The sequence below is a fragment of the Oncorhynchus keta genome, chromosome 24 (genome assembly GCF_023373465.1).
Source record: "Oncorhynchus keta strain PuntledgeMale-10-30-2019 chromosome 24, Oket_V2, whole genome shotgun sequence".
In the NCBI taxonomy this organism is placed as follows: domain Eukaryota; kingdom Metazoa; phylum Chordata; class Actinopteri; order Salmoniformes; family Salmonidae; genus Oncorhynchus; species Oncorhynchus keta.
Genome location: NC_068444.1, coordinates 40,008,496 through 40,033,312, shown reverse-complemented (window position 1 = coordinate 40,033,312; position 24,817 = coordinate 40,008,496). Strand labels below are relative to the sequence as shown.

The following is a 24,817-nucleotide window of genomic DNA, read 5'->3' as shown; positions in this document are numbered from 1 at the left end:
GAAGAAAACCTGATGGAGTCTGCAAAAGACCTGAGACTGGGACGGAGATTTGTCTTCCAACAAGACAATGATCCAAAACATAAAGCAAAATCTACAATGGAATGGTTCAAAAATAAACATATCCAGGTGTTAGAATGGCCAAGTCAAAGTCCAGACCTGAATCCAATCGAGAATCTGTGGAAAGAACTGAAAACTGCTGTTCACAAATGCTCTCCATCCAACCTCACTGAGCTCGAGCTGTTTTGCAAGGAGGAATGGGAAAAAATTTCAGTCTCTCGATGTGCAGAACTGATAGAGACATACCCCAAGCGACTTACAGCTGTAATCGCAGCAAAAGGTGGCTCTACAAAGTATTAACTTAAGGGGGCTGAATAATTTTGCACGCCCATTTTTTCAGTTTTTGATTTGTTAAAATAGTTTGAAATATCCAATGAAAGTCGTTCCACTTCATGATTGTGTCCCACTTATTGTTGATTCTTCACAAAAAATACAGTTTTATATCTTTATGTTTGAAGCCTGAAATGTGGCAAAAGTTCGCAAAGTTCAAGGGGGCCGAATACTTTCGCAAGGCACTGTACATGCATGCACAGATACAGGAAAACATGTAAGCACATATGTACACGTGTACACACACAAACACACTCTGCATTATGCAGCCATACAAACACACTAAATGCGGAAAAGTGATATTTTTCTTACTGACTGCTTCTATGGTTAATAAATCACACAAAGCACAATTGTATTTCACTACAATGTGTTTGCCAAAGCACCTGTGCTGGTTGCAACATGAGTGCCCCTTAGTGGTAGGCCTTGTAAATACACAAATGTTCTCCGCTTTCCACGAGAGGCTTATTCTGACTGGTGACTTGAATGAAGAACTATGCACAAATGCATTAATGGAGTGCACGTTTCAAATAATTGAATTAAAGCTGAAAGGGATAGTCTCCCAAATTACAAAATCACATTTATAAGTAACTTCATTGACTGACACAATCAATTTGTATAAACTTTAGGATGAATTGGACATGAAGTGCAAAAATCTTAATATTAGGTACTATTGACTTGCATTGGATTTGGGCCACAAATGCTAAAAAGTTAGCATTTGAAACAGTGGTCAGGAATACAAAACCAAAGCATGGATTGTTGTCATACCTTGTCCATAGACTGCTTACAGGGTAAGAGACCAACATGTAATTGTGTCATTTGGGTGAACTATCCCTTTAAAACATTTAAATGTATTAGTGTTAGCCTAATAGTAATCAACTGAGTGCGCAATTGAATAAAACTAGGCTACGTTTTGTTACACTTGAGTGAAATGAGTTTAGTGCAATGTCTGGAATGACAATTTAATTTTCACCTGGCTGAATGTGCATGGGCTTTTTAATTAAAAGCACTGTCTGAAACAGATCAATTGTAAAAGGGCAGATTGTGTAGGCCTACTGCTCTGATGCATTGGGAATGCCTGGTATGTAGAAGGCTAGGCTACTGCAGCCTATTTTGAGTCACAATATGTTCAAGTCCATCCTTTAGATTTGATATTACTAAAATTGTCCAAGGTTCAACATCATTCCAAACAGAAGACATACTGGCCAAATGTCAGAAAGAGTGTAATTGTTAACAAAGTAGGCCTAATATTGCAGAAAGCGAGCATTACACACAATATTACTAACAACACACGGAGTGTACAAAACTTAAGTACAGCTCTTTCCATGACAAAGACTGACCCGGTGAATCCAGATAAATACTATGCTCCCTTATTGATATAACTGTTAAATCCTCTTCAATCAATGTATAGGTTAATAAAGAAGGATTTTTGAGAAATGGATTGTGTATCCCCAAGGTAGTTGGTAACGCAGTTATCATAGTCTCGTATTCCCTGGAACTGACAGACGCATCAGCAGGCACCTGTTACCCTTTCCCTTCAACTCAATAGAGCACTGAGTACGGTGACGTCGGGAGAGGGGAGGGCTCTGCTTTCAGCTTAAATAGCTGGCGATCCCCGTAGTTCAGACAGACTGAACAGAGCGCACTGATAACTTTAAAACGATAGCCAACTGTTGAATCCAACTTTGGCTGAAAATAAAGGAAACGACGAGGGAGCACATATTGGAACCACTCTACGCACTCTTACTTCACAATCACGATCAAGAAAATGTCGCCTTTAGAGAACGACTTTGATATACCGGCGAAGAACTGTTGTCGGATGGTGATTTTGGGGTCCACCAAAGTGGGCAAAACAGCCATCGTGTCTCAGTTTCTGAACGGGAGATTCGATGAGCAGTATACGCCGACCATAGAGGACTTTCACAGGAAACTGTACAGCATTAAGGGAGATGTATACCAACTGGACATATTGGATACCTCAGGAAACCACCCATTCCCTGCCATGAGGAGACTATCCATACTGACAGGTAAATATCTTATTCCATCTCTGGTTATTGCAACTCAAATAGTGTGCATGTTCAATAACGCAATTTGTGCGTCTTTGTAGTTATTACGCGTTGAAATACTCTAGCATATTTCACTGCGTTTCATAGAAGCTCTGATACTAAATCCCTTTCTCTTGTTTCCATTCAGGTGATGTCTTTATCCTGGTCTTCAGCTTAGATAACAGAGACTCATTCGAGGAGGTTCAGAGTCTCAAGCGACAGATAATTGAGACCAAGTCTTGCCTAAAAAACAAGACCAAGGAGAACGTTGACGTGCCTCTGGTTATCTGCGGCAATAAGGGCGACCGGGAGTTTTGTCGGGAGGTGCAGAGTGAAGAGATTGAGCAGTTGGTGGCTGGAGATGAGCAGTGCGCATACTTTGAGATATCAGCCAAGCGCAACACCAACGTGGACCAAATGTTCCAGACCCTATTCACCATGGCCAAGCTACCCAATGAGATGAGCCCGAACCTCCACCGCAAGGTCTCGGTGCAGTACTGCGACATGCTTCGCACTAAGTCCCTGAAAAATAAGAACAAGAAAAACGATGGAGACGCGTATGGCATCGTGGCACCATTCGCACGGCGCCCGAGCGTCCACAGTGACTTGATGTACATAAAGGAGAAGGCGATCGGTGGCGGGCAGGGAAAGGATAAAGAGAGATGTACTATCAGCTAGGACTATGAGATTAATTGTATGGAAGATATTGTAACCTAAAAGGATATGCTTCATTTGTGATGCACCTGACAGACGGGGTTTGGGCGCGCAAGGCTGCCCATGCCGCTTCCGTTGTCCTTAGTGGGGACACTTGAGACAGCGATGCGAAAACCAATGAGCTCCAGGAGCAATGATACTGTCTAGATTCAACCTCTCCACAAACGTGCAAGCGCATGTTACATGTCCGCGAGACATTTAAGAACGTTCGCTACTTTGTTCTGTTAGACCAGAGCCTTATGTGATGTGGCTTAAAATATTGTGAGATTATTCACAACAAATGTGTAAAATGTGTTGTTTAGACATCTTAAAACAGACAGGCGAGAAAACAGACTCCTGGCGTGGAGTACAATGTGAAGAATGTTGTTTACATTTTGTTATAACATTTTATAACAGATAATTCAACTTGAATGTTGCAATCTGAACAATTTTATATTGTGAATGTATATTTATTGTATGTCGACGTCAACTTTTGCAAAGAAAGGATGAAAAGAACTGGAAAAAATAAATACAAAAATCTGAATCTGCTGTTTCTTTATGCTTTTCTTCTCCCAAGGTGTTTTGAAATGGCCCACTCTATTCACACATCATGCCCTTGACCTAGTAGGCCTAGATACTGTGTCTAGGGATAAACTACCTAGGCTAAACACCAAAGCATGAATTCATGAAATAAGCTGCAATGAGCAGTCTAGCATCCAAGACAGTTGAGAGCCAAATGGTCCCACACCAGTTTACAGATGGAGAAATAATTTAGCCTACTTGGATGTAAGAACTATAATTACCCAATAATGGGAACATAATTAGAGGACCGTGCACTTTCTCAGCTTTTTCACCTTTTGCATTATTGGCTTATTATAGACCTAACTAGTCCTAACACTGGGCACACACTGGTTGAATCAATGTCGTTTCCACTTCACTTCAATGAAATTAGATTAGATTAAACCAACATGGAATAAATGTTGAATTGATGTCTGTGCCCAGTGGGAAAGTATACTGAACAAAAATATATATGCAACCAACATTTTCAAAGATTTTACTGAGATACAGTTCTGAGGGCAAAGGGGGTGCAATTTAATACTAGGAATGTGTTCCTAATGATATGTACACTGAGTGTATTTAAAAAATTAAGAAAAATAAATCTGAGTTAAAAGATTACACTCCTTGGGGACAAACACAAACATGATAAGAATGTATATCCTTGGCCTACATGCCTCTGCCCACACCATGACACTGAAAATATAACAGCTGGTACATGTAATGTCCTACAAGAGAGCATCAACAGAAACAACAAGGCTTTCCTACTAGACTAAAGCACATACTGTAGTCCTGTTCTAAACCTTCAACCAACCAGAAACATCTCAACACATACAATTCAGCATAGTCCTGTGGATGGGAGAGTGGGGTAGGTTGAAATATAGTTCTTTCTAACAAAGATATCTGCATATTGTATATTTCAGTCACTAGCAGTTCTGGGGGCAGTGCCCTGTGATAACAATTTTGGACCCTAAATGTGGAGTATGAAATCATTCTTACATAACACATTTTTGCAATCATTCTTTTCTTTACATCTGTTATTAGACAGAAAATGCAAATAAATTGTTGAATGATTATGAACACCTTATTTTACCTGCTAATGCCTGCAATGCAGTGAAGAAAGCGATAACGTCTAATGTAACTGGCCCCTCTAACAGTACAACTGGCTACAGCTTTCTGACTGAACTTTCTTTTTTTCTTTTTTCATGTGGTTTCTTCCTTGACACTCCATGAAATGATGACCTCTTCTTAAACATTTGGTAAAATGATAGGGTGACTCAACTTACCCCTTTAGCTCAACTTGTCCTGTAAATTCATACACAAGAACAGTGACATGCATGTCTTGATTATGCCCATCCTGCAAAGACTGGCACATGATCTTTTACAACCGTTCCGAACAAAATAATTCCCCTGCCTTCTGTAACATTGTTCTTCCCTCTGGTTTAATGGCTGAAACGTGTAATTACAATGCTAATTAATATGCAGTTCTCTCTTGGCAGACGACTGCTTTGTGTTGGTACTTCAATGGGCTAGGCCTTTCCAGGAATTTGCTTTGCTATGTCTACCAATCATTGTTATGACTGAATATTTCAGATACCATCCACATAACTGAGAATAACAACAACAAAAAAAGGCCCAATGAAATGTGTTTATTTCTACAATACAACAATAAAATCAGCTAAATATACACTATTTAACACTTCTTATTGATAATAATTCTGTTCTACAATTGCGCGATATCAAACAGTCAGTACTTATCTAAATTGAAAGAAGCCAGGCTATGAACTCACTGAATGATGAACACATTTGGCATAAAAAGGTCAGTCTTTTGTAGCCTGGTTAAACCAGACTGAACGCTGCACTCACCATTATTTAACTTGACGTTAAACAACAGTGAAACCTAGCTAAATTAGTTTGGATGCCATACTTAGTCTTTTCGGTCCATGCCCTGATAATCCATTCACCAAAATGTTGTCCCCATCCCACTATGATTTGGGAGAGTCAAACACACAGAGGCCCTTGTATTTTTGTAGAAGCTGTGTCTTGGTGTCCACCTTCTCTCTCATGGTCTTCAGCTGCTCCTGTTGCTCCCCAGGACTGGACTCTATCTCAGGCATGGCTAGGATCTTCTCCCTGGTCTCTTGAATTTTAGTCTTCAGCTTGGTCAGCTCTTGGTTCACATCCATACTGTCTTTATCCATGCTATTAGAAAGGGAGAAAATATTTAAACAATACTTTAGGCTACATAGCAGTTTCTTATGAAGTACAGCTTGTTGATGCTGCTGATCCCAGCCTTTGCAAGCAGCACGTAACGCCCTGGACCAAAGCCACTTAGCTATAGATGTAGTCATAATAGTGCATTGTGAAAGAGCATACTAAAGTAACAAGGCACAATGAGGCTTTGACAGCTAAATTACAGCTCACTATTAACTATACTATGCTCTGTGACTGCATATATTATGTGCTGCGATATACCTGACACTTCAAAATCACAAGCAAAACAAACTATCGATAGTAAACTAGCCGGTTAGCGTTACCATGGTTCTAGCTAACTAAATAACGTTATCTTACTAACGTTGGCCTCACACCAGTGGAGTATACATAACCAAAAGCTTTATGTGAAGGGTATTGGAAGATGCACAATAAAAAAAAGCAGCAGAATTAATTTACCATTTTATAATATCAAGAATAAAAGGAAGCCAGGAGCAATCTTCATTTGTTGCCTCTACCTCCATTGCGTCTGCTAGAATAACTGAAACGTCATCAACAAGCGCTGGTGCATGAGTCCGTTTCCCCTCTCCCTACCACGTACTTTATGTCGACAGTGAAACGCGCAAAATGGTATGCTGCATTCTCTGGATATGTCTGCAACAAAAGTTTAACATTCACCTTCTGCTACCATCTACCAAGCCTTTTAAGCATGCAATTTGATACATACGTTCAATAAATCCAACACAGTACGCTCTGCAGCTGCCACTGCAACGCAAGGCTGCAAGACAAACACAGCTCCATTGGAAATGAATGTACTTCTGTTACACCAAAACCTATTATGCTTGGATCATACCGATAGTACATTGCGCAAAATGGTATGCAAGCAGCATCATCTGGATTTTTGTGCAACAAAAGTTCAACATCTACCTTCTGCTACCATATTTTTGACTTAACACGTATTTTTCTTAAAACTGCATTATTGGTTAAGGGCTTGTAAAGTAAGCATCTAGGTCTACTACACCTGTTGTATTTGGCGCATGTGACAAATACAATTTGATTTGATATGGTGATAAATCCAATCTATGCACCACACAGAACACACTGCAACTGCAAATCAATTTTGCAAGGCAAACACAGCTTTCCATTCGAAATTAATGTACTTATGGTGTGCCAAAATGCAATGACACTGTCGGCGTGATCGAGGCGTTAACTGTCTGTATTATTGAGGTGGTATTCGAACATCGGGAGTCTTCCGGGAAAGCTTGCGAAACAGACCAAGCGGGGTTTGGCTTTTGAGAAGTCAATGAAAGAAAACATATTCCTTATTTGTTAATTTTCTCGAAATTTAAAGGCACTGTCTTAATGAACATGTTATTACACCCAACCTTCGTCAAAAGCTACTTTAAATCCTTTGATTTGACGGCCTGTACACGCGCAGTTCACCGCAAGACACCATGACGTCTTTCTGTGCACGAGCTTGTCATCACCTACAAGTGTGATCTGGGATTTCTATTGTAGAGGCAGTTTCTGCTTACTTTCATACTGTACTGTATTTGTTGTTATTATCTCCTCTGTTGTGACAAATCTGTTCATGTACTCATCAGAACTAAAAACGTGAAGATTTCCGACTTGCTGGTTCGTTGAACGCAGCACGTGTATAACTACAACTAGTTAGACTAGCTAGACATGTTGAAAATTCAAGGTGTTGCGAGCTGCTATTTTTTTATATAATTCAAATAGGCAGTTTATTCTCCCATGCAACTCTAAGGGGGGCCCTATAAAATCTGAGATTTTTCTCCCAAGTTATGTTTTATAAATTATAGTTTCTCAGTTTTATTATTCCTGGTTTTAGATTGTTTTATTTGATTTACTCTCAAAATGACAATTGTTCATAGAGAAACAACGAAATTTGACTTCCCCAGGCCTTGTAAATGCTTAAATCACATCAGAAGACACTTTAAGGTCTGGAAGATTTGGCATCTGGTCCTTTGTGAGGAATGAGGATTGTGCTGTCTGATGTGTTAGTCAAGCAATGGTTCTGTACTGCTGCTGCTCATTTCATGGTAAAGTGTGCAAATAACAAATGATAAATACAAATTATATACTTACTCATGATATACACTTCTGCCAGGTAAGCCTACTTTGCAGTTAACATTTAATTGAGAAGGTTTAGGGGAAAGTATTTCTGTCAACCCACAAAATGGATATGACATCAACTGGCTACACACAGTGTGATAGAAAATGTACGCACCACACAGACAGACAGGGGCAATATTACTGTAAATTTATTGTCAGACATTGTTTTAGGTTTGGCTTTTTAAGCTAAGTGGCTAACCAGGGGTGGGGTAATGTCAATGTTGTGTTGATTTTTTTTTCACCATTATTTAACCAGGTAGGCCAGTTGAGAACAAGTTCTCATTTACAACTGCAACCTGGCCAAGATAAAGCAAAGCAGTGCGACAAAAACAACACAGATTTACACACAAAGAAACGTACAGTCAATAACACACACATAAAAAAAATCTATGTACAGTGTGTGCAAATGTAGAAGAGTAGGGAGGTAGGCAATAAATAGGCCCTAGAGGTGAAAATAATTAAAATTTAGCATTAATACTAGAGTTATAGACGTGCAGTTGATGATGTGCAAGTAGAGATACTGGGGTGCTATTTACAGATTGGCTGTGTACAGGTACACAGATCTGTAAGCTGCTCAGACAGCTGATGCTTAAAGTTAGAGAGGGTAAACTTCAGCTTCAGAGATTTTTGCAATTTGTTCCAGTCATTGGCAGCAGAGAACTGGAATTAAAGGCAACCAAAGGAAGTGTTGGCTTTGGGGATGACCAGTGCAATATACCTGCTGGAGCGTGTGCTATGGGTCGGTGTTGCTATGGTGACCAGTGAACTGAGATAAGGCGGGGCTTTACCTAGCAAAGACTTATAGATGACCTGGAGCCAGTGTCCTGCTAATATAGCAATGTGCACTTTTCATTGTCATTCCCAGCCAATATAGCATTTTGTCTGGTGGTAATGGTGCTACCTTGGCAAATGTCAGAGTCGTCATGCCTTCCTGTGTGGTGTCCCGTATACAACAGGAATTCCCTGATCCTGGTCCAGAATGCACAAAGTTACTCCCTCCCCATATTGGCTGACACCATTCAATTCAATGATAAAAAAAGACAACACAAGTAAAAGTTGTGTCTAGCAAAAATGTTATGCCGAGTGCCAGGTCTCGGTGACAGTCTGGACTTCATCACATCACCTTGGAAGTCTCCATGTGCTGGTTCCATACATGTTTCTGTGAACACATACACACTGTTCTATTACCAGTGGCAGTTAGGATAGGTCATATCTGATGGCATGTGCGTTTCATAGGAGTGGAGGGAGACTCCGTCAACATCGGAGGAGGTGTAACAAGGGTTTTAATTTGGAGGTCTTGCCTGACAAGCTGAGAAAATAGCAAGTGAACAAAACTATTTTTGGAGGTCGCTAAACCATTGCAATCACATTGGTGGACATATTATGATACCCATCTTTGCTCCTTCTGGTAGGTCCCGACATATGTTAATAACAAAGACATCAGTCTGGCACCCAACTGTGCCCTTTGTCTAACAGCAAAACAGGTTCAACGATTGTCATCATCCCTCAATTATAAACATAGCTCGTAATCTCGTTTGGAAGCTAATTCTATGCTTCACAGCTGTCTGGCTCCAGATTGGATTAGACTCGGGCCGGTGACGCCGTTACACTAAACAACCAACTGTGACACGTTTTGCTATGGCTCTGGGTTGGGTTTAGTTTGTTGCTGCTAGTTAGTACACTGTTTGTAGTCAGACATGAGTTTAGTTTAGTTTATTAGGATCCCCATTAGCTACTGCACATGCAACAGCTACTCTTCCTGGGGTCCACATAAAACTTACAAATGCATCAAAGTACAGAACAGTTTTAGACAGTTAAAAAAATGTATAAATAAATGCAAAAATATATATATATATATATATATAGATACACTGTATATGGGAAAGACACCAAGAGACAACGAAAATACTATTGACACACTATTCATATATCCAGTTAAATTATGTTAGCTAGTACCACCATAGCTGAATCCAATATTTATTTGTGCCCTAGTGATGGCTTCACCCTCATCGGTTAATGTGACTGTTTAGTCTGAATTACACTAACTTAGTGGCATGGGAATGCGATGACATTGCTAAAGTGGGCAAATAACTATTAAGAAACAACTTTGCCATATTATGATATCTTAATGTACTTTAAAGGGATGGCAACCATCCGAGATCCTCCCCAAGAGCTGCCCCTCAATCATCCAAGACCCTCCCAAAATGCCCCCTGAGAAATCACCCCCTTCATTCCCTATCCCCAAACACCTACCCCCCTAAGAAAAAAGGTAAACAACAACAGAAAACAACAATGTAAAAACAAAAGACATGTATGTGTGTGTTCGTGTGCATGTGTGGCACTATTTGCATGTGTGCGTGTGTGTATCTTTGTTGAGGATCAAAAGGACCCATCAGCTAGGCAAATGTCTAAGGATAGCCATAGGAGAGGGGGGGAATTTGGCCTATTTTATGACTTAAATACCTTGCAGAAACTCTCCCGTTGGCTCTGCAGAAATGTATACCTGAAAATCCTTTGTTACAGAGAGACTGCCACCAAAACTCAAAGATCCAAAAGTGGATAATGAAACAGTATTTCTAACATAAAGAATGTGGGAAATGGGTCGGTGGGGATTTAAATAACAACCCTGTCAAAGTGTTTATTATTTTGTGATATCATTAAGGGTGGTATAACTAAATGACTAACCTGACAACTAGAATGTGTACACCCTCAGAGATAGTTATCTAAATGTTGTATAAAATATATAAGTAAGTATGACAATATTTAAACAAAGATAGAAATGTGATTTTAGCCTTCTAAAATAATAATAAAAGAGATAATGGCTTTTCATATAAACCTGGGCCCAGTCAGTAACCACGCCCATGAGAGCACAGACATTGTGTCGGCGTGTTGGAACGCCCCTAAGAGAAGAACAGCTCCCTCTGAACACCGTATGGTACATCTGAAGTATCGATTCTAACAAACAAAGATGCCTACAAGTAAGAAGGACATTGTGAACTCTGGTGGACAACCAAAGACTACCATCAAACCACTTCCCATAAACAGATCGAGTGGTTTCAACAGCGGGTCGACAGAAAAAGAAATCTACGCGTAAATATATATTGCATTTCTGTAAAGTTCTGTGTTTATTTTCTTAGCCAAGAACCTGTATTTCATTTTTGTTCATTGATTTCACCTGTGTTAGTTACTGACCAGGTCTCATCAGCTCCTTATTTAGATCAGTTCATTCGGTTTGTGCCTTGTGAGGTGTTGTTCATTTTGACTCCACTAAGCCTTTTCCTAGCTTGTTTGTGAAAACCAATTATAGACTTCAGTTCTAGTTTTTAATTCACTTGCCTGTTTGCCTACCTGTGTATGACCATTGCCTGCCTGTGACGACGATTCCTGCCTTCTGTCGAGGTGAAATAAACACCTGCCGTGCTCTGCGGGTGAATCTAAACCTTTTTCTCCCTGAGTAGTCATTACAATTTCTAATCCGAATGAGCGGTTGTTAGGGTGCTAAGTATTCTGGTTACGGTGAGCATAGTTTCGAAATGTATGTACGATAAGTTGACTCTTTGTCTCTCCCTTTCCTTTTATGCCCTCCCTTTCCATCGCGTAACCAAATGTTCATGCTTTTGTTAGTCCACTGGGGACCTGTTTTCATTGTATTATGTATGTAATCAATAACCTTTGCTGTGTGTGTTTACGTATTCTGTGTGAGGATTTAGTTAGCTAGTAATTACGCCAATTTGGGTATCGCTGATTCATCACTTAGGTTATGGTTCATGCAGATATCCAAGGATTTATGCAACATTCATAATGAGACTGATGAGGTAATAATTGACTGTTATTGATGTAAGAGATATTTAGATCATCTTCAGAGTTTAAGTCGGGAGATAGTAAATCGGTAAACTGTTCCCGTGGTGCCCCAAATTCCTAATGGGTTAATTGTTGCATGATTAATTTAATCAAGTAATAATTAAGCATAGTATGTAATTATTTGATAAATAGCAGTCATCACATTAATGATAGTCACAAGAGCTCTTAGGTTAAAACCAAAACTCAAATTTAGGGGTATAGGCATACCTTTTAATTACTTTAAAATGTAATATTTCGGTAATTTGTGTGGTATTAAAAATGATTCTGCTAATATGTCAAATGAAATAGAATTGCAGGAAGTGTTTAGCAAATAAATGATCAGACTTGCAAATATGATGATATATGAAGGCTAGGCTTTTACTATAAAGGTGATCTTTCCACTCCTTTCCACTCTTGTCCAAGGTGGTCTGTGAACCCACAACCTTCTGGCCCGCAGCCCTGTGCGTGATCAAAATTACTGTGTTGCCATGTAATGCTTTCATGATGACAAACAGTTTTTAAAACTGCATATTTAAGGCTCTGGTCTGTCCAAGAAGTGAGGGTAAATGGTTGACATGTTCTCTGCTATCCATTTTATGTTTAAATTATTATTTTGGGTATAGGGGAGGGTCACTTGTTTCATTGCAAGTGTGAAGGGAGGGTTAGGTAATATATATTTTTGCTGAAGGGAGGGAAATCTATTTTAATTTCAGAGAGGTCTGATTTTCTCCATGTAATCCATAAATAACATTCACTCCCTGAATTGTGCGAGATATTTGTTTTGTGTCAATATGACAGTGAAATATGTCTGACCTAAAAAACAATCATCGCTTTCACTCATTAGCATATTATCCCATTAGAGACAACAGTCAATACAAATTACTTTTCTGAAACACTGCAATATCCATTTAGGGGGTGCGGTCTCCAAATGCAGATGTCCTATTGCTCCAAACCTGACTTGGTTAAACAATTAACAGGAAGAGGGAGGATGATGTGGGCCAATTCTGTGTATGGCTGTGTGCAGGGTAGTGTTGACAGTTTGATATATTTGGATGCATTCCAAGAAATGGGCATAGAAATACCACCTCCTAATAGGGGATCACATTAGTAGAAACATCTTTGGTCAGGACATCCATGAGTGAGCAACTTGAAGCTGTTATTATGTTGACATCCCCTTACGCATGGATGCATGCACAAACACGCACGAACGCACGCACACACGCATGCACGTACACACAGAGAGAGAGTCACAGGAATACACACACCCACAGGTGGGGGCTGTGTATAGGCGTGTAGAGAATGGAGGATGAACCTTCCTTACCTTATCAGTACCCATCTTTCTCCTTCAAGAGATTTTTAAAAAAGTAGAACTGAAACCTACTGTATATTGGACTTCCAATCAGCTTTCAATAACATCACAGATCCAAAACAACAATCACTTTCCTCGACACCTCTGCATCTTTCTTATCGTTGGATTTCAAATATTCAGATGGATTCATTATCCTTACTTTCATTTGGTGTTTTCATCAGCTCCGTCAAGCCTGCCTTGGGGCTCAAAGCTGGATGTAAACAAACAAGAGGCAAATTAAATTACAGATGATATCAGGTATGAAAGCGTTCCGGTTGGGTCCGATGGGCCGTTCTCTGACGCACTGGCTCGCTCAAACACAAAAACAAGTGCAGCCTTCCTAAACCCATGGAAATTATTCCAACCACATGATTAACAGTATGTTAGGGCTTGTGACTCAGGCCCTGGCATCTCTGCTTAGGATCATTCCTCCTGTTGCCCATAATTTCCTTGTTATGGTTTTTCTATGTTGTGGTTATGTTGTGGTCTGGTCGGCTGTCTGACAAGACACAAGATTTGTTATGTTTTCATTTATGCTCAAACCTATAGAAAGATCACAGGTTAAGAGGTGTGTGTGTGTGTGTGTGTTGTTTCTGTGTTTGTGAATGGTAGCTCTTTCTCCATGGGTCTTGTTTGTTCGTCTGTTCTTTGCTTTTTAACTAGACCAATCTCACTTTGATATCTGTTTAGTTAGGTACTGTAAGTACATTTTTCGGGAAATGTGTGAACATTGGCCAAATTAGTAAAAACCCAATCTTACTTATGGCCTCAGTTTGGCCTGCAGTGGCCTCAAAATGACATCTTAGACAAGTAAGCCTTGACCTACTAACCTTGAGTGAAATGAAAGAACATTCTTTGGTAATTGTATTGAGATAAAGATACACAGACAACTTACCTTTTCATCCCCATACTACAATGGTCAGACTGCCAGCTCAAAGACAAGTACAACCTGTATGGATTAACATTGACACAGATGTTAATATAAACTCTGTATCTAACAATAAGTACTTTTCTTAGACAGACATCCAACATTTCACACATTGAGTTGAACTGGGTCAATGTGGGATTTTCCCTAACCAAGATAACTCTCGCGCTTTGGAGATCCTTTGAACATGAGCTTATAGCTACAGGATTATGTAACCGAGAAGTACAAGGAACCAGTTTTTCAGATAGGAAATGTACAGTATATTCTTGTGATTTTTACACGGTACATTTAAATAAATGTTATCCAACATACCCTTCCATGCTCTGTTTCTATACCATGTGTCTACTTTGGCCATAAGTAAGCTATTATTTATTCTAGAAACAGTCCAACGATTATAGACCTCATTGTAAATACCTCTTTTCCATTGGTTCCATGAAGGTTGCCATTCTTGAGCCATCCTGCACAATACAGAGATCCTACTGAAAGTCTTAATGTATAGATGATAATGTACAGTTATCCTTTGAGGGCTAATGAGTGTGATCATGTTCATGAAAATGGTCCTATGATTTTCCTGGCTCCTAAGTTGACTTGTAACATAAGAGTAGCCTTCTTTGATTTTCACCATGGGGAGAGGGAAAGTTGACTGACTGGGCAGTGGAAGTGCATAATGATGCCAGGCCTATGTTGTGAGATCAGATAACCGGGCCTTCCCACAAATCAGCCCTCAGTTACAGAGCTCACATTAGTGCCCATTAGCCTCACATTATGCCTCTCGCTTTCCACTTGAACTGCGTCTTTAGCTTTTTAGGGAGTTGGTTCCGCTGTCGGGATCAAATCAGCGGAAATTTCAAGAGCGCCACGTATAGTTTTTGATAAAAATCAAACTTTCATTAAAACACACATACAAGGTACTGAATTAAAGCTACACTCGTTGTGAATCTAGCCACTGAGTCAGATTTGTAAAATGCTTTTCGGCGAAAGCATGAGAAGCTATTATCTGATAGCATGCACCCCAAAGTACTGGAACGTCATCTAAAACGACAGATTTTGCGGTAGCCGGCGCTACCCAAAACGCAGAAATAAAATATAAAACATTCATTACCTTTGACGAGCTTCTTTCTTGGCACTCCTATATATCCCATAAACATCACAATTGGGATTTTTCCCGATTAAATATGTCATTGTATAGCCAAAATTACGTTTTCTGAAGACCGGTCTGATCCAGGAATATTCACTTTTACAAGACGCAATGTCACTTTTTAAAATGACAAAAGTTGCCTATATACTTTTACAAAACACTTCAAACTACTTTTCTAAACCAACTTTAGGTATTAATAAACGTTAATAATCTATACAATTCATCACGGGGCGATCTGTATTCGATAGCAGCTAGTCTTGAAATCAGCGGCCATCTTTTCCATTTTAATAACATCCTGTTGAGAGACTGAAACAGGAAAGGGTAAAACGTCATACAAACAAGGATTAAGTCTGCTCGAAATGCCAGCACTGGCGACATCGTGTGGAAGCTGTAGGCGTTTACAGAACCGCTTCATGTATTTGCAGTCGCCTTAAACAATACATTGACTGGCGGATTAATATATTTTTTGTGTTTTTGGAGAACAGTTTTTCCGAGGGATTTTTACTCCTAAACACGTTGTGTTATAGCCACAGACACGATTTAACCAGTTTTAGAGACTTCAGAGTGTTTTCCATACACACATACTTATCATTTGCATATACTATATTCCTGGCATGAGTAGCAGGACTTTGAAATGTTGCGCGATTTTTAACAAAAAGCTGCGACAATTCGCATGATCCTTAAGAGTAACATACAGTGCCTTCAGAAAGTATTCACACCCCTTCACCTTTTGCACATTTGGTTGTGTTACAGCCTGAATTTAAAATGTATTATATTGAGATTTTGTGTAACTAATTTACACACAATAACCCAAAATGTCAGAGGAATTTTGTTTGTAGAACATTTTAGATATTAATAAAGAATGAAGAGCTGAAATGTCTTGAGTCTATAAGTATTTAACTTGTTCGTTATGGCAAGCCTAAAATGTGCTTAACAAATCGCATAATAAGTTGCATGGACTCATTCAATAATAGTGGTTAACATGATTTTTGATTGAGTACACCATCTCTGTACCCCACACATACAATTATCTGTAAGGTCCCTCAATCGAGGAGTGTATTTCAAGCACAGATTCAACCCCAAAGACCAGGGAGGTTTTTGATTGCCTCACAAAGAAGGGCACTGATTGGTAGAAAAAGCAGACACTGAATATTCCTTTGAGCATGGTGAAGTTATTAATTAGGCTTTAGTTGGTGTGTAAATAGTGGGGCAAAAAAGTATTGAGTCAGCCACCAATTGTGCAAGTTCTCCCACTTAAAAAGATGAGAGGCCTGTAATTGTCATCATAGGTACACTTCAACTATGACAGACAAAATGAGAGAAAAAAATCCAGAAAATCACATTGTAGGATTTTTAATGAATTTATTTGCAAATTATGGTGGAAAATAAGTATTTGATCAATAACAAAAGTTTCTCAACACTTTTTAATATACCCTTTGTTGGCAATGACAGAGGTCAAACGTTTTCTGTAAGTCTTCACAAGGTTTTCACACACTGTTTCTGGTATTTTGGCCCATTCCTCCATGCAGATCTCCTCTAGAGCAGTGATGTGTTGAGGCTGTTGCTGGGCAACACGGACTTTCAACTCCCTCCAACGATTTTCTATTGGGTTCAGGTCTGGAGACTGGCTAGGCCACTCCAGGACCTTGAGATGCTTCTTACGGAGCCACTCCTTAGTTGCCCTGGCTGTGTGTTTGGGGTTATGGTCATGCTGGAAGAACCAGCCACGACCCATCTTCAATGCTCTTACTGAGGGAAGAAGGTTGTTGGCCAAGATCTCGCGATACATGGCCCCATCCATCCTCCCCTCAATACGATCCAGTCGTCCTGTCCCTTTTGCAGAAAAGCATCCCCAAAGAATGATGTTTCCACCTCCATGCTTCACGGTTGGGAGGTGTTCTTGGGGTTGTACTCATCCTTCTTCTTCCTCCAAACAGGGCGAGTGGAGTTTAGACAAAAAAAATCAGACCACACCACCTTCTCCCATTCATCCTCTGGATCATCCAGATGGTCATTGGCAAACTTCAGACGGGCCTGGACATGTGCTGGCTTGAGCAGGTGGACCTTGCGTGCGCTGCAGGATTTTAATCCATGACGGCGTAGTGTGTTACTAATGGTTTTGATTTTGCCTGTGTATTTTGTATTCTGTTAATTTTTATCTTAAGAAACGACCTAGTTCTTTCCAATGACAAGCATACCCATAACATTATGCAGCCACCTCAATGCTTGAAAATATGGAGAGTGGTACTGTACTCAGTGATGTGTTGGATTTTCCCCAAATATAACACATTGTCTTTAGGACAGAAAGTACATTTATTTGAAGTATTACTTAACTACCTTGTAGCAGACAAGATGCATGTTTTGGAATATTTATATTCTGTACAAGCTTCCTTATTTTCACACTAGGATTTTTAATGAATTTATTTGCAAATTATGATGGAAAATACGTATTTGGTCACCTACAAACAAGCAAGATTTCTGGCTCTCACAGACCTGTAACATAGAAAATCGTTGGAGGGAGCTGAAAGTCTGTATTGCCCAGCGACAGCCCCGAAACCTGAAGGATCTGGAGAAGGTCTGTATGGAGGAGTGGACCAAAATCCCAGCTGCAGTGTGTGCAAACCTGATCAAGAACGACAGGAAACGTATGATCTCTGTAATTGCAAACAAAGGTTTCTGTACCAAATATTAAGTTAGGCTTTTCTGATGTATAAAATGCTAATTAATTACTTAAAAATCATACAATGTGATTTTCTGGATTTTTGTTTTAGATTCCGTCTCTCACAGTTAAAGTGTACATATGATACAAATTACAGACCTCTACATGCTTTGTAAGTAGGACAACCTGCAAAAATTTGCAGTGTATCAAATACAAAAGTGAGTACACCCCTCACATTTTTGTAAATATGAGTATATCTTTTCATGTGACAACACTAAAGAAATGACACTTTGCTACAATGTAAAGTAGTGAGTGTACAGCTTGTATAACAGTGTAAATTTGCTGTCCCCTCAAAATAACTCAATACACAGCCATTAATGTCTAAACCGCTGGCAACAAAAGTGAGTACACCCCTAAGTGAAAATGTCCAAATTTGGCCCAATTAGCCATTTAGCCAATTAGTCATTTTCCCTCCCAGACAAGGTTCCCAGACGCACTGTCCCGGATGTATGACACAGAGGAGCGGTCCACGGATCCCACTCACATACTTCAGGCTTCTTGCCTGGTGGCACCGGTGATATGGGAGATTGACGCGGACATCGAGAGGGCGTTATGTGCGGAGCCCACTCCCACCCAGTGTCCAGTTGGACGTCTGTTGTCGTGGAAGAATCAGAATTTGTTGGTAACATATGTAAGATGTTTTATATTCATCAAATGTGTGTAAGTTACTTCTCATCAGAATGGTATTTTTGTATAATACTGTGGCGAGGTTGCAGTTATCTGTTCTATGTCAAGACTAAGTTGCATGGGCCGCAGAGAGGGGAGAGGTCAAAGTGTCATCATGTGTAAACATATCTTTTGCTCCACAATGACTGGATGCCAGTCAGTGTGTCTCTGTGAGTTTGTCCAGGATTGGTTGTATTTAGAATAGGTTCTATCTAAATGACAATTTGATATATATATCATAGGGTGGGGGTAATGTCTTGGTACCATTTTGTACCAAGGACGAGATAAGAGCTTTGTTTAGGAGACCAAACTGAACAATAATTTATAGCCAAGTCTGTCTTCTTTGGGGATACTCCTCTCTGAAGTAAAGTCTTTCTTTGTGTAAGTTCCTAAGACCCGTGTTTTGTCATGTCGTCTAGGAGGGGGTGGATCTTTGCTATAAAGGAACCAATTTGCCATTGTGTTGTGGACTCTCAACTTTTCATTAGAGATACTGAACTGTTGAAAGTCAAAAGGCTATTGCAATGTGGAAGGGGCTCTCAGAGAATTACCTGAGAGTCAGGATTGTGATAGAGCTCATATAATTAAAGATGGACTTTGATAACGAACTCTGACTTGTGTGTGTGTGGTTTGCTCCCATGATTTGTAAAATAGAGGAAATTTCCACGACACTGTACATTCCGTCTGATGTCTGTGATCGATTGATCTGTTGAGCTCACACGTCACCCTCCTTTACATTTACATTTAAGTCATTTAGCAGACGCTCTTATCCAGAGCGACTTACAAATTGGTGCATTCACCTTATGACATCCAGTGGAACAGCCACTTTACAATAGTGCATCTAAATCTTTTAGGGGGGTGAGAAGGATTACTTATCCTATCCTAGGTATTCCTTAAAGAGGTGGGGTTTCAGGTGCCTCCGGAAGGTGGTGATTGACTCCGCTGTCCTGGCGTCGTGAGGGAGTTTGTTCCACCATTGGGGGCCAGAGCAGCGAACAGTTTTGACTGGGCTGAGCGGGAACTGTACTTCCTCAGTGGTAGGGAGGCGAGCAGGCCAGAGGTGGATGAACGCAGTGCCCTTGTTTGGGTGTAGGGCCTGATCAGAGCCTGGAGGTACTGAGGTGCCGTTCCCCTCACAGCTCCGTAGGCAAGCACCATGGTCTTGTAGCGGATGCGAGCTTCAACTGGAAGCCAGTGGAGAGAGCGGAGGAGCGGGGTGACGTGAGAGAACTTGGGAAGGTTGAACACCAGATGGGCTGCGGCGTTCTGGATGAGTTGTAGGGGTTTAATGGCACAGGCAGGGAGTAATCCAGACGGGAGATGACAAGTGCCTGGATTAGGACCTCCTTTGGTCATCCTAGCATCGGTCGGACAGTGCGCCGTCTTAGTGGAATGTAATGGTGGCCCACTTTAGCTAAGGACGTGAGGGTGTATGTGTCCTCCTGCTCGGTGTGCGCCCAGTGCAAGGCACCTAGACACAAACCCTGAGAGAAATTACAACCCCTACCCGTTCCACAATGGCTGTGGTCACACCTATCGGTGGATTTCGTGTCGGATCTTCCTCAGTCACAAGGAAACACCACGATTCTAGTGTCTGATCGGGGTCCCCAGTTCACATCAAGGGTCTGGAGGGCGTTCATGGAACGTCTGGGGGTCTCGGTCAGCCTGACAAGTAATGGGCAGGTGGAGAGAGTTAACCAGGATGTGGGTAGGTTTCTGCGGTCTTATTGCCAGGACGGGGGAATGGGCGGCTTTCATCCTCTGAGCAGAGATGGCCCAAAACTCCCTCCGCCACTCCTCTACAAACCTGTCTCCGTTTCCGTGTGTACTAGGTTATCAGCCGGTCCTGGCACCGTGGCATCAGAGCCAGATCGAGGCACCTGCGGTGGATGAATGGTTTCAGCGCGCTTTCATCAAGGATCTCTGCACTTTGCCCCGTTCATCTTTCCCTCGATTCTGACTAGACTCCCAGACCCTGCCGCTGAAAAACATCCCCACAGCATGATGCTGCCACAAACATACTTCACCGCAGGGATGGTACCAGGTTTCCTCCAGACGTGACGCCTGGCATTCATGCCAAAGAGTTCAATCTTGGTTTCATCAGACCAGATAATCTTGTTTCTCATGGTCTGAGAGTCATTTAGGTGATTTTTGGCAAACTCCAAGCGGGCTGTCATGTGCCTTTTACTGATGAGTGGCTTCCGTATGGCCACTACCATAAAGACCTGATTATTGGTATGCTGCAGAGAGGGTTGTCCTTCTGGAAGGCCCTTCTCCCCAATTGCTCAGTTTGGACTGGCGGCCAGCTCTAGGAAGAGTCTTGGTGGTTCCAAACTGTGTTCTTGGGGACCTTCAGTGCTGCAGAATTGTTTTGGCACCCTTCCCCAGATCTGTGCCTCAACACAATCCTGTCTCTGAGCTTTACAGACAATTCCTTCGATCTCATTACTTGATTTTCGCTCTGACCTGCACTGCCAATTGTCGAACTTTATGTGGACATGTGTGTGCCTTTCCAAATCATGTCTTATCCATTGAACAAGTGGACTCCAATCAAGTTTTAGAAACATCTCAAGTTTGATCAGTGGAAACAGGATGCACCTGATCTTAATTTCGAGTCTGATAGCAAAGGGTCTGACTACTTGTGTAAATCTTTAGTCAATGGTGATGTAAGAAGTTCAGTGTGGTTTCCAGTGCCCTGTCTCCTCCCAATCAGTCCAATCAGAGCTAAATGAAAGATCCCCTCAACAGCCATCTGCATCTTTAGGCATCACACCACAGCCAGAAGTACTGGGCCTTATCAGTAAAACACACTGTGATTGTCCACTGTGGGAGTCATTGGCCTAAATCTCTTATTAATGACAAACCAGGGATGGTTGTTTTTCCCCCCAAAATATACTATGTTCTACTAAGTCCTAAAAAAACTGGAAGAGCTCTGTATGCTTTCAGGGTTTGCGTAAATGCACTTGTGCGTGCATGCGTATGCACATTGTGTGTATGGTTGTGATTATGTGTAAGAGCGTACCACTGCCACACTGTAAGACAGAGAGCCCTGTCTGGCTCCAGGATGGTGTGAAAGTGATAGATTGAGGAGGAGGGCAGATGAACAAATGATACTGCTCTGCCAGAGGCAGCATATGTCACGACTTCCACCGAAGGTGGCTCTTCTCCCTGGTCGGGTAGCACTCTGTGGTCGTAGTCAACGGTCTACTAGCTGCCACTGAAATCCTTTTTCTTTTCTGTTGGTTTTGTCTTGATTGTTTTCACCTGTACCTTATTTGTTGTTAATTCGGGGCTATTTAAACTTCCAGGGCCCGCCTGCTTTTGTGTGGGCTTATTCCTCTCTGTCAGTGGTAGATTTTTGTTGGGCTCATACGTATTTTTGCTGTTCATTATTTTCCCTGGTTTTGGGGGACTTAACTTGTGCCTGTTAGTTGGCTAGACCCAGCGGAATAAATATGTCTACAGTGGAAGCTTTGCTCTCTGCGCCTGACTCCACACCCACCACTCCTAGCTTTGCTCTCCGCGCCTGACTCCACACCCACCACTCCTAGCTTTGCTCTCCGCGCCTGACTCCACACCCACCACTCCTAGCTTTGCTCTCCGCGCCTGACTCCACACCAACCACTCCTAGCTTTGCTCTCCGCGCCTGACTCCACACCCACCACTCCTAGCTTTGCTCTCCGCGCCTGACTCCACACCCACCACTCCTAGCTTTGCTCTCTGCGCCTGACTCCACACCCACTGCGCCTGACTCCACACCCACCACTCCTAGCTTTGCTCTCTGCGCCTGACTCCACACCCACCACTCCTAGCTTTGCTCTCTGCGCCTGACTCCACACCCACCACTCCTAGCTTTGCTCTCTGCGCCTGACTCCACACCCACCACTCCTAGCTTTGCTCTCTGCGCCTGACTCCACACCCACCACTCCTAGCTTTGCTCTCTGCGCCTGACTCCACACCCACCACTCCTAGCTTTGCTCTCTGCGCCTGACTCCACACCCACCACTCCTAGCTTTGCTCTCTGCGCCTGACTCCACACCCACCACTCCTAGCTTTGCTCTCTGCGCCTGACTCCACACCCACCACTCCTAGCTTTGCTCTCTGCGCCTGACTCCACACCCACCACTCCTAGCTTTGCTCTCTGCGCCTGACTCCACACCCACCACTCCTAGCTTTGCTCTCTGCGCCTGACTCCACACCCACCACTCCTAGCTTTGCTCTCTGCGCCTGACTCCACACCCACCACTCCTAGCTTTGCTCTCTGCGCCTGACTCCACACCCACCACTCCTAGCTTTCGTGACAGCATAACACTTGCAGACTCCTCGCACTGTTGGTGCTGAACATGTGAGGAAGGATCCAAACCTTTTTCATCAATAACTCACAAATTGAGGTGTTGCTTTTACCTTCTTCCTTCACTGAGAAAGTCAAAACTTTAGTTTAGAATGTACCCTACATACAAAGTCTGTTGTTCAGTGCACAGAAACATCCATACTAAAGGTCATATCACAGCGATATTAGCTTGTGTCTGGTCTGCACCAGAAGAAGAGAAAGCCTTTGCAGAATAACTTGCTGAAAGTACCGCCACATGATCAAAATAACACATTTGTGTGCTACTGGCAAAGAGTGTCCTCTGTTGACTGTTTACATACAGTAGCCTCCTTTTGTATCATAGATTGCCTTTGAACCAGCATTATCGTTTAATCTCTCTAACCTTTTGATGGCAGACACATCTGCTCACTCGCTCTCTCCCTCCTGCCTGTACACACTCCCTCACGCACCCACACACACAAACCAGCAGACACAACCGCAAAGCTTTTGAAGTCTTTCTCTCTATAGAGACTAATGGAGTTTACAAAAGTTCAAATCAGGAAGGCTGGTCTGAATGCTTATTTAACTTCATCCTGTAAGCATAACATAATTCCTATTTATAGAGGCATGGTGGGAATGAACACAAACGTACCATCATCAGCATAGCGTCTCATTCTTCTCTTCTTTCCTATTAACCATGTGAGGAATGTGTATATTAATAAGAATGGTGCAGGATGGGATGGCTGCCGTTTTACAGGCTCCTAACCTTTGTTTTGTTGACGTTGAGTTAGAGGTTTTTTTCCTGACAACACACTCAGAGTGCCCTCACCTCCTCCCAATAGGCTGTCTCGTCGTTGTTGGTAATCAAGCCTACTACTGTTGTGTCGTCTGAAAACTTGATGATTGAGTTGGAGGCAGGCATGGCCACGCAGTCATGGGTGAACAGGGAGTACAGGAGGGGGCTGAGCACACACCCTTGTGGGGCCCCCCTTGCGGATCAGCGAGTTGGAGGGGGGAGGGGGGGGGCCTGTCTGGAAGCCCAGGACCCAATTGCACAGGGAGGGGTTGAGATCCTGGTCTTCAAGCTTAATGAGCTTGGAGGGTACTATGGTGTTGAATGCTGAGCTGTAGTCAATGAACAGCATTTTTTACATAGTTATTCCTCTTGTCCAGGTGGGATAGAGCAGTGTGCAGTGCGATAGCGATTGCATCATCTGTGGACCTATTGGGGCGGTACCCAAATTGAAGTGGGTCTAGGGTGACAGGTAAGGTGGAGGTGATATGATCCTTGACTAGTCTCTCAATGTCACGACTTCTACCGAAGTCGGCACCTCTCCTTGTTTGGGCGGCGTTTGGAAAACGAAGTCACCGGCTTTCTAGCCATCGCCGCTCCATTTTATATATATATCCATTTGTTTTGTCTTGTTCCATTCACACCTGGTTTTCATTCCCCAATCAATCTACATGTATTTAACCCTCTGTTTCCCATCATGTCTTTGTTGTGTATTGTCTCAGCCTCCAGTATTTATGCTGCAGTAGTTTATGTGTCTAGGGTCAGTTTGTTATATCTGGAGTACTTCTCCTGTCCTATTCGGTGTCCTGTGTGAATCTAAGTGTGCGTTCTCTAATTCTCTCCTTCTCTCTTTCTTTCTCTCTCTCGGAGGACCTGAGCCCTAGGACCATGCCCCAGGACTACCTGACATGATGACTCCTTGCTGTCCCCAGTCCACCTGGCCATGCTGCTGCTCCAGTTTCAACTGGCCTGGGCCCTAGGACCATGTCCCAGGACTACCTGACATGAGGACTCCTTGCTGTCCCCAGTCCACCTGGCCATGCTCCTGCTCCAGT

General features: G+C 42.0%; 2 protein-coding genes across 3 annotated transcripts in view; one reads left to right on the top strand and one right to left on the bottom strand.

Moving 5' to 3' along the window:
- The first annotated feature begins 2,012 nt into the window (after positions 1 to 2,012).
- On the top strand, positions 2,013 to 3,666 carry LOC118357541 (dexamethasone-induced Ras-related protein 1-like). The gene is made up of 2 exons (XM_035734735.1): positions 2,013 to 2,411; positions 2,578 to 3,666. Exons 1-2 carry the CDS (start codon positions 2,153 to 2,155, stop codon positions 3,105 to 3,107), a joined length of 789 nt encoding a protein of 262 aa, XP_035590628.1. The 5' UTR covers positions 2,013 to 2,152; the 3' UTR covers positions 3,108 to 3,666.
- A 1,645-nt stretch (positions 3,667 to 5,311) lies between these two features.
- The window catches only part of LOC118357540 (mediator of RNA polymerase II transcription subunit 9), a 34,309-nt gene continuing 14,803 nt past the window's right edge, over positions 5,312 to 24,817 (bottom strand). The window contains exons 1-2 of one of the 2 annotated variants that reach the window (XM_035734733.2): positions 6,348 to 6,528; positions 5,312 to 5,879 (exon numbers count right to left, since the gene is read on the bottom strand). In XM_035734733.2, the coding sequence (XP_035590626.1) occupies positions 5,663 to 5,879; positions 6,348 to 6,412 (282 nt within the window). In that variant the 5' untranslated portion in view covers positions 6,413 to 6,528 and the 3' untranslated portion in view covers positions 5,312 to 5,662. Of the gene's footprint in view, positions 5,880 to 6,347; positions 6,529 to 24,817 lie in introns of those variants that run through there. The other variant, XM_035734734.2, reaches the window with a different exon arrangement.